The sequence below is a fragment of the Manihot esculenta genome, chromosome 10 (genome assembly GCF_001659605.2).
Source record: "Manihot esculenta cultivar AM560-2 chromosome 10, M.esculenta_v8, whole genome shotgun sequence".
Lineage (NCBI taxonomy): Eukaryota > Viridiplantae > Streptophyta > Magnoliopsida > Malpighiales > Euphorbiaceae > Manihot > Manihot esculenta.
In genome coordinates this window covers 13,137,920-13,149,126 of record NC_035170.2, presented here as the reverse complement: position 1 = coordinate 13,149,126, position 11,207 = coordinate 13,137,920, and the positions used below count along the sequence as shown (strand labels likewise).

General features: G+C 30.1%; 1 protein-coding gene across 1 annotated transcript; it reads left to right on the top strand.

Moving 5' to 3' along the window:
- Positions 1-9,316: 9,316 nt before the first annotated feature.
- On the top strand, positions 9,317-10,229 carry LOC122724856. The gene is made up of 2 exons (XM_043960759.1): positions 9,317-9,415; positions 9,709-10,229. The coding sequence occupies exons 1-2, from the start codon at positions 9,372-9,374 to the stop codon at positions 10,016-10,018; spliced, it is 354 nt and encodes a 117-aa protein (XP_043816694.1). The 5' UTR covers positions 9,317-9,371; the 3' UTR covers positions 10,019-10,229.
- Positions 10,230-11,207: the final 978 nt, after the last annotated feature.

The window sequence follows — 11,207 nt, the reverse complement described above, 5'->3', positions numbered from 1 at the left end:
TCTAAACTCATGCATGTTCGGCGGCCGAACTTGAGGTTCGGTGGCCGAACCTTGGTTCGTTCAAACAAAGCTTTCGGAGGCCAAAAGCGCTCCCAAAATCTTCCCATGTTCGGCGGCCGAACTTTGCTTTCGACGGCCGAACCTGGCAAATGCCTCCTTGATCTTTTCTTTTCAAAACTCAATTCTTTTCCATTTAAAACCATAAAGTCATGTGAAAACATTTTAGAAACACATTTTACCCCTCTAGAAGCCTCTGGCATCATCAAAATTCCAGATTCCAACAGATATTCCACCGGAAGATAGGGATTCCGATGCTGGAATCTAGCCAGGTATTACATTTTATATGTTTTATAATGAAATGGTTATGGACCGAACTTGACATATGGTATGCTAACCCTACTAGAGCATTTGATGAGGGCTCTAGTTTTGGGGTTCTATGCTTGCAGAGCTAGGGCATGCCCAGGTCAAGCTTGGTAAATGAAAAGTTCAAAGTTTTATGGAAATGTTTGATCATGTATGGGATTATACCAGATGTTCAGAGTGCATAGGAGGCTTACTACGGGTCCCGGCGGCCTTACGCCGATCTGGATCCTAGCGCCAGTGGCGGTCCGATTTTCGGGTCGTTACAGATAGGGTTCCTCAACAGTTACAGTGCTTTCTAGAAAATAGTCTAGTATGTGCAGTGTCACTACTGAAAGAAGAAGCATACCAATGGTGGGACACTGTGGCACAGACAGTTCAATCAATACAGAGAACATAAGAGTTTTTCTTGAATGAGTTTAGAAAAAGATATGTAGGAGACATTTATATGGAGGAGATAAAAAGGAAGTTTATCTATTTGAGGCAGGGACGTATGACAATAAGTGAGTATGAAAGAGAGTTTATTAGATTGAGCAGATATGCCAGGGAGATTATTCCTATAGAGGAGGCAAAATGTAAAAGATTTGAGCAAGGATTAAACACCAAGATCAAAATGCTTCTAGTTGCCCTTCAAATTAGAGATTTTTCAGCACTGGTGAATGCAGCCTTAAATGTAGAGAAAGTGAGGGATGTAAAAGACAGAGGAGTCAGCAAAAAAGGACTCACAGTCAGAATCAGAGTCAAGGAAAAATGATAGCTTCACAGGGCCCTAGTAAGAGACAAAAAAGTTTTCAACCTGCTAGATCAAGCCAGTCTCAAAGGCAGAGCCAAAAATCAGCTTAGAGTTTAACAAGTGGGTCTGTTCAACAGACTGCTTCTATGGCTAGTTCAGGAGACTCAGGAAGAAGTCTTCCACCAGAGTGCGACCACTACAAAAGGAGACTTATTGGTACTTACATATGGCTCTATGGATCACATTATGAGGGATTGTCCTAAGAAGCAGACAGCCTCAGTACCAACAATAAAAAGAACTGCACCAGTAACTCAAAGGACTAAAAGCAAAGGTAGAAGTGAGCCGACAGGTACCTCTAATCAAAGAGTGTCAGAGACTGTGGATAGACTAGAATCTAGAGCACTTGCCAGAGCCTATGCCATCAAACACTCTTATATTTGCATACCTATCACAATAAAAAAGAATTACGAGCAGACATACTAGACCATGATATAGTAGTAACTAATCCTCTTGGCCACAGTGTAGTTATCAATAAAGTATTTAAAGATTGCCCCATCTTAATTCACGGTTATATTTTTCATGGAGATTTGATTGAATTACCTTTTTGGGAGTTTGATGTGATTCTAGGAATGTATTGGTTATTTAGACACCAGGTTATAGTTGACTGTAGAAAGAAGAGAATCACGCTAAAGACACCAGAAGGTGAAGAAGTAGTAATTGTGGGCGAGAGATCAGATTTTCTCTCTAATGTTATTTCTGCTACTGCCAGAAGAATGATAACAAAGGGTTGTGAGGCATACTTAGCCTATGTTTTGGAGGCTAAGAAGGAGAAACCTATTGTGCAAGATATACCTACTGTTTGCGACTTCTTTGATGTCTTTCTAGACGAATTACCAAGATTACCTCCAGAAAGAGAAGTAGAATTTGCCATAAAAGTTGTACCAGGCACTACATCCATATCAATTACTCCCTATAAGATGGCTCCCATAAAATTAAAAGAATTAAAAATGTAGCTACAAGAATTACTCGATAAGGGTTTCATATGCCCTAGCAACTCTCTCTGGGGTGCACCAGTGTTATTTGTTAAGAAGAAGGATGGTTCACTGAGATTGTGCGTGGATTACAGACAACTTAACAAGGTAACCATCAAAAATAAATATCCACTTCCCCGTATAGATGATTTGTTTGATCAGCTAAAGGAAGCGGGTGTCTTTTCTAAAATTGACCTAAGATCAGGTTATTATCGGCTCAGAGTAAAGTATGCAGATATTCCAAAGACTGCATTCAGTACCCGATATGGGCATTATGAATTCCTTGTCATGCCATTCGCATTGACTAATGCTCCAACTGCATTTATGGACTTGATGAATCATATCTTTCACCCTTACTTAGACCAGTTTGTTGTTGTGTTCATAGATGACATTCTAGTCTATTAAAAAACAAGAGCATGATAGGCACTTGTGGATTGTGTTACAAACACTGAGGGAGAAACAACTTTATGCTAAATTTAGCACATGTAAATTTTGGCTAAATGAAATATCTTTTTTGAGACATGTAGTATCTACAGAAGGCATAAGGGTTGATCCCAAAAAGATAGAGACTATCCTTGCATGGAAGTCACCCAAGAACATTACAGAAGTTAGAAGCTTTTTGGGGTTAGTTGGTTATTACAGAAGGTTTGTAAAAGGATTCTCTCAAATAGCTACTCCACTGACAAGGTTGCTGCAGAAAAATGTCAAGTTCGAATAGGATGACAAGTGTCAAGCTAGTTTTGATCGATTAAAGGCTATGCTCACAGAGGCACCTGTCCTTACACAACCAGTGTCAGGTAAGGACTTTGTGATTTATAGTGATGCTTCTCACAATGGACTTGGTTGCGTGTTGATGCAAGATGAAAAAGTTGTTGCTTATGCTTCCAGGCAATTAAAGCCACATGAAAGAGACTATCCCACTCATGATTTAGAATTAGCAGCCATAGTCTTTGCATTAAAGATCTGGAGGCATTACTTATATGGTGAAAAGTGTTATTTTATACGGATCATAAAAGCCTAAAGTACTTGCCAACTCAAAAAGAGTTAAATTTGAGATAAAGGAGATGGATGGAGCTGTTAAAAGACTATGATTGTATTATTGACTACCACCCTGGCAAGGCAAATGTGGTGGCAGATGCTCTTAGTAGAAAACATTTGCTTGCACTCAAAGCTATGAATGCTCACTTGACATTAGCTAGAGATTGAGCTGTTATTGCATAATTGAAAGCTAGGCCCAGTTTGCTTCAACAAGTCCAGGAAGCTCAGAAGGAAGATAAAAATATTGCGGTGAAGGTAAGACAAATACAGGAAGGGAAGGACAATAGGTATGAAATTAAAGCCGATGGTTGCTTATATTACCAAAATAGAATATGTTTGCCAGACATAACTGAGTTAAGGAAGAGTATACTTGAAGAGGCTCATAGTAGTCCATACGCAATGCATTCTGGTAGTACCAAAATATATCAAGATCTGAAGAAAAACTATTGGTGGCCAGGAATAAAAAGAGACATAGTAGAGTTTGTTTCGAAATGCTTAACCTATCAACAGGTAAAAGCAGAGCACCAAGTTCCTTCTGGTTTGCTACAACCAATCTCTACCAGAATGGAAACGGGATCAAGTTACTATGGATTTTGTCACTAGTCTGCCACTCACACTAAGAAAGAAAGATGTTGTATGGGTGATTGTTGATAGATTGATAAAGTATGCACATTTTCTACCTGTTAGAACATATTACTCCCTTGAAAAATTAGCAGAATTGTACATAAACGAGATAGTAAGACTGCATGGCATACCTATCTCTATCATATCTGACAGAGACCCGAGGTTTACATCAAGATTTTGGGAGAAATTACATGAAGCCTTGGGTAACAGATTGAACTTCAGTACAACTTTTCATCCCCAAATAGATGGACAGTCAGAGAGGGTAATTCATATCTTAGAAGACATGTTAAAGAGCTGCGTTATTGAATTTGAAGGAAGCTGGAAAAAGTATCTTTCATTAATGGAATTCGCTTACAACAACAGCTACCAGTCCAGCATTAAAATGGCACCTTATGAAGCATTGTACAGGAGAAAACGCAAGACTCCTCTATGTTGGATAGAGCTAAGTGAAGATAAACTTGTGGGTCCTGACTTGATAAGACAAACAGAAGAAAAGGTTAAGATCATCAAGGAGAGGTTAAAGGCAGCATCAGATAGACAAAAGTCATATGCAGATAAAAAAAGAAAGAATATAGAGTTTTCAGTAGGCGATAAAGTCTTCCTTAAAGTTTCACCTTGGAAGAAAGTGCTGAGATTTGGCAAAAATGGCAAACTGAATCTTAGGTTTATCGGTCCTTATGAAATTATGGAACGTGTAGGACCGGTAGCCTACAAGCTAGTCTTACCACCAGAACTTGACAAGATACACAATGCCTTTAATGTTTCTATGCTTAGAAGATACATGTCAGATCCCTCTCATGTCCTCACAGCGGAATCTGTGGATGTACAACCAAACTTGTCATATGAAGAAGAACCTATGAAAATTCTAGCAAGAGAAATAAAAGAGTTGAGAAACAAAAGAAATCCCCTTGTTAGAGTCCTGTGGAGGAATCACAAAGTAAAAGAAACAACTTGGGAGAGTGAAGATGTCATGAAAACACAGTATTCTCATCTCTTTAATACAGGTAAAATTTCGAGGACGAAATTTTTATAAGAGGGATAGAGTTGTAATATCCCAAAAAAATAAAATAAAATAAAAATAAATAAAAAAAGAATAAGAATACAAAAAAGAAGAAGATAAATTAAATTTTAATTTAAAGACAAGTGGCACTTTACTAGCCACTTAACCAAATAATTTTTTTTTTAAAAAAAAAGAAAGAAAAGAAAAGGCTAGAAGAGGAAACCCATTTCTCCATTTTTTTTCTTCCTCTGCCGTGAACCAAGAAGAAATTTTCATTCTCAATCTTTTCTCTTCTACACCAAATTTCTTCAGATTTCCACCTCCAATCAAATTACCCATTTTCTCACAACACCTTTCCAAAGTAGAATTTGAAAAAAAAGAAGAGAAATCAAAGAGAAAAATTCAAGGTTGAGGGAGAGTGAATAGTAACAAGTGTTGGAAAATTTAAAGAAGTGGAAGGAAAGAGTGAAAACTCTAAAGGGAAAGGAAAGAAAAATTAGAAAATTTTAAGTATGTGGAAGATTTTGGAAGGTTTAAGGTTTAAGGTTTGTACTCAACTTTATTTGGATGAATTTAAGAATTTGTTAATTATGTTTTATTAGAAAATTTTACTACCTTAGTAGAACTAGATCAAGTGAATAATATTTTAGTTATATTGCATGATCAAAGTTTGAAGAAATGATAAACTTAATAAATAGAAAATTTTGGAATTACTATGTAATTTGACCAAAACTCAAATTATGGACCAAGTGTAATGTATCTAATTTCTTTGATAGGGATGTAATTTGGCTAAGATATAGTAACAAAAAAATTATTAGTCTAAATAAGGAATACTACTTTTTATATGTTAAACGTTGTAAATTAGTTAAATTAGGGTTGAAAGAAAGTTGTTGAACATAAATAAAAAAATTAAGAGAAAAAGCGAAATGAGATATGGTGCATCATGTTAAATAGAAAAAGATATTAGATTAGGAATAATAATAATAATAATAATAATAATAATAATAATAATAATAATAATCCTTAATTAATTAAGAATTAAATTATGAATTTGTAATTTATGTAGTTGAATTAAATTAATAGATTTACATGATATGACAATATTTAAAAGCAAAATTTTGATATGATAAAATATTACGGTTTGAATAATTGAAAGTTACAATATATTGAAATTTATGTCCCTATGTTTAAATGTATAAATTGTTTAAAGTTTGGTCCAAGTAAGTTTGGTGGAATTATGAGTTAGTTTAAGGGTGTGACATGCCATATACAGATCTTGCAGTACTGCACGACAGTTATACCGATTGGTACCCTATAGGTACGACTGATATACTCTACTACTACAGTTATAGATTCTTTTGAGTTATACAGTTATTTGACATTTTGTGTCCTATAGATATAACTCTTTTATCTGCCTTAACAGTTCCATTTAAATTTATAGGTCAAAAGAAAAAAAAATAAAAAAAATAAATAAAAGTATCAAGAGAAAACAAAACTTTTTACATGAAGAAAAAGAAAAATACTATGAAATTCAAATCTCTATATATATGAAATAATAATATGATTTAAAATTATTTTAAATTATTTGCAAAATAGTTTATTGTAATTTGTTTGATTTGTTATTAATAAATGAATTTTGATTTAAATATTTTATTTAAAAAAAAAAAAGAATTGAGCACCACTAAGCAATTTGCTTAGCACGTGGAAATTTATTTTTCCTCGCGCAGTTTATGGATCTAAGAAGCTGTACAGATTTGCATCAATTTAACCAGATTTACATTATTATTTGTCTTGGAGTATATTTTGTAAATTTTATATAAAGTTGATTTTGGAAATATGGCATGTACATAAAGATTTAAAGATGAAGGTGTATATGGTTGTGAATTAGATATATTTGAAGATTTTAATTTTTGGTGTAAATATTGGTTATTAATATAAGTTTTTGTGTCGAGATAAATGAGATGATTTATGAAATGTTTGATCTGAATTGAAATTGTATTGATATTAAAAGAAGTTTGAGGGTTAAAATTGAAATTTATAAAAGTGTGATATTACTATTCACAGGTGGGGTTAACCACATATTTCAGGGGAAAACTCTACCGGATTTTCAGTAAAAAAAAAAAAGACCATAAATTACATGATATAAATTAAAAGAAAAAAATAAAAGAACTGTTACAAAATATGATGTCTCTGGCTAGATTAATTAAGTAACCGGGTAAGGTATGTTACAAAGATTATGAAGCTTTATTTGTTTTATCAATAAATATTTTTCTAGGAAAATATTTTTAAAATTTAGAGAATTTAATAAAATTAACTAATAAAATATATTTTTTTATCAAAATAATAAAATTATTTTTAGGAAAAATAATTTACTCCTTTTAAAATTATTACTTTTTTTAATTTTGTAATATATAAATTTGTATAACACTACTTAATTTTGTATTATTTTTTAAAAAATTTCTCAAAATATCTTTTAGTATTTAATAAAGTTTAATATATTTAAAATAAATATAATTACAAAATTAATAAAAAAATATATTTTTTAATATATATAAAAAAATAAAATGAATAAAAATTATGGTGGATGAGAAAATATTACATTCTATCAACTTAAATGAATCCATCAATAAATAATTACTATTATTGATGCAATAATATAATTATGTTACATTGCACTTTATATTATTCTCAACTACGATTAATGAATTTTTTAGAACATTATTACCATAAACATTTTAAAAGAAAAAGTAATTCTACGTGATAAGGAATCCAACAAGTCACAACAAATCAATCATCTTATATAAAAGAAGAGAAATTCAAATATTCTCAAATGATCAAATTATTTAACTAGGCATCAAAAATCATAACCATTCATATAAAGTATCCACTAACGACCGTCTATTCAATATATTGGATTTTATGCATTTATTAAAAATTAAAACAGGTAGCTCGTGGATTAGTTCAATTTCATTAAAAAAATATGTTATATTAAAGAAAATATCTCTTGGCTCCATATAAAAAATTATCTTATTATTGAAGAAAATATCTCTCGGCTATATATAAAAATTTATTATACTACACAAAAATTGTCTAAAATAATCAATGCCATATCATTAGGGAACAAGACGTAATAAGAATTTGATAAATGGATAACGTAATTTCATTCGAGAAAAAGAAGATCTAGACATTTTAATACTCGGTTCATCATCAAGACTCGCCCTCCTCTCGATAGGACGAATCTCAGTATAAAATTACTATTAACAGATACAATCCAACAGATTCCCTTTATGTTTATAATCACAGAATTTTCGACTAGTTAATCAATAGCATCTCTTTTAGGTCAGACAACCACATCATCACTGGATCATCAAAAAATACTTTATTTATCTCTTTTATAGTATATAAGGAGAACGATTACAAAGATAAAAGTATATAATTTTTATACAATTCAAATTGTAAGCAATTCATTACGGTCGTGTTATTTTTCAGAATACTAATTTAAGCATTAGTGACTGTCATGGACACAGATTTATTCAATTACAACACAGTTCTGTTTTCTGCACATATCAGTTATATATATATTAATCCCAAAATTATAAAATACTTACACTTAAATTAGTGCACAAGAGAAATGAGAAAAAATTTTGACGCTTAATTTAATTTTATAAATAAAGAATACAATTAGTATAAAATTCTTTGATATAATTCATATTAAACGCATCTAATTATATTAGAGATTAACGATGTAAATAATAGTTAATAGAATATTATACTTGAACATGATTTATGATTTAATCTATATGTAGAATAGTTTACTAGTTTTCATTTAATATCTCTAGGAAATTAGAAAAAAAAAGGTTTTCCTTTGTCCATAATTGCTTTCGCTTTATCATTTTCTATTTGTACTTTTGCACATAACCTTCACCAGATGTGCCAATGGAACTTATTCTTTATTTCATGCATACATATATAAATATACACTTTGCATAAAAATTAATATTAGGTATCCATTTAAAAAGTTATTTATTTGAAATAAAAGTAATAAATTATATTTATATTTTAAACTATAAAATTTTAACTTTATAAAACTAAAGCATTGTAGTATTTAATATATCTTTATGCATCAAATCTGAGCTTTAATTAGCTAATTTTTCATTCAGCATGTAAGAACTTTTAATAAAAAATTCAAATTAATTCTAATAAAATTATATATGGTATTATTTTTTAAAAAATGAAAATTTTAAAAATTATTACAAACTAAAAATTTGATAAAAATACATTAAATTAATTTAAGAACATCGAATACATCAATTCACCACCTTACTTTTACCAAATTGAAGAGCTAATATCACCATTAACTTTTTAAAAATTGGGACATGAGATAGAATTTTTTTTTTTTTTTCCTTTTCATAAAGGTTAAATTTTTAAATAAAAATTAAAAGAACATACCGTCACTATTCAATAAATAAAGGGTGTAGGAGGTCGCTATAAATAGAGGACAGAGAGAACCTCCCAAGCTTGCAAGTGATCATCGATCATCGTCGTCGTCAACTTTGAATTTGATATATCTGCGACTAGCTGCTGCATGGCTAAGCCTGGAATTGCAAAAACAAACAAGCTAATTCTTAGGTAATATGCTCTTCATTTGAACTATATATTTATAGTTTGATAGAGTTTAATAATGAATTATTTAAGAAAATTATTTAATTATAATATATTTCATTCATGTTATAATTTTTATCTGTTTCAAGATGTTATTAATTTTTTATGTTACGAATTAATAAATTTTTTAAAACAACGTTTTACTGTATTTTTAATCAATTAATGAATTTTATCGTAATATAAATTAAATAATAAACTTTTTATTTACTTCTGTTTAATCCTTTTCAACTTGAATTAGTTAATTATGTTACATCGTGTAGGGAAGCTAGGCGCATTCAACACCATGCCACTATTCTTCTAACAATAGGACGGCATTATTATCATCATCGTCTTCCAGCAGAAGAATCAAGAAACTCTATAGATGAAGCAAAAACAAAGGATCAATCGTGTTGGATACCTCATCCTCGGACTGGAATATACATGCCAAAAGGCCATGAAAGGGTGATGGAAGACGTACCAGAAGGTGCAGCTTTGTTTGATCAGACTTCTTGGCTCAGGAATGTTGATGGTGTTGATAGGCATCACCCTGATGTTCCTACAGATTATTACTTGCCTAAACATTACAATTAATTATATATTAACTTAATTACTGCCCTTAATCACTCCTTACCTTATCCATTAGCGAGAATGTTGGCAGAACGAGATACAACTTGTCTAGAAAATATAATTACATATATATATGAATTTCTATATGTATAAGAATATATTTCTACCCTATATTAAGGTATTGCTAGCAATGTTGTCTGCCTGCTTCATAATCTCTTTAATTAGATTAAAAAAGTTTGATGCAAAGTTTGACGTTTGATTTTCATATAAAAAAATTAAACGACACTTATGATTTTTTGTTATTAAAATTTAAAAGAATTTAATTTTGAAGCTTTTAATATTTATCGCTAAATGGTGAAAAAAATTAATAAATAAAATAAGCAACGAGATTTTATGTAGCTAATTTTTTTTCTTTTTTTCATCAGCTATTAATGACGAATTGGATCTGTGGGTAGTAATTGATTAATTTTAATAAATTGTACATTTTTTTATTAAAATTCTTAATAAGAAAAATAAGGTATTAGTTAATAGTATTTTTAATATAAGATTTCTACATATTACTAGTATAAATTTATATTAGAAATATATAATTACTGCATATTATCACTATAACTTTATATTAATAAAATATAATTGCAGCATATTATTATTATAAAATTATAATCATAAATATTTATAATAAAATTATAATTATTATTAAAAATAATTATTATTAATAATAAATTTTACTGCTAAAATTTTTTTATAAATATTCACAATTATTATTATTATATATTTTTATATATTTCTAATATCAATTATTTATATTACTGTTATAGATTAATCAATACAGTAACAAAATTAATATCAGTATAAAATTTTTTAATTTTGGCTGATAAAAAGTCTATTTTTTAATTTTTTTTTATGATTATAATTAATTTTTAAAATAATTTTACCTAAAATCACATATCATGCCAGACTTTTAATTCTGCTTCATTAACTCTACATAACCTTAAATGTTAACCAAACACTCCTATTTTATCGAGAAACTCCTATTAAATCCCTAAAATTGAAAAAACTCATTCTAAACTTATTTTCTTTCAACAAATCTTTAATTTTATGTCCTTCTTCAGCTGTATCATAATCTCTATTCAATAGTAAAACCAAATAAGTTGGTGGGTCATTGATCGTATGTAGTCATATGACTAGCTATTGCACGACATGGGTCGTGAGC

Excerpts from the sequence above, each read along its gene's own strand:
- LOC122724856 (XM_043960759.1), top strand. The coding sequence starts at position 9,372 with ATGGCTAAGCCTGGAATTGCAAAAACAAACAAGCTAATTCTTAG. Across the intron at positions 9,416-9,708 it reads ACAAACAAGCTAATTCTTAG|GGAAGCTAGGCGCATTCAAC; the intron begins GTAATATGCTCT and ends TACATCGTGTAG.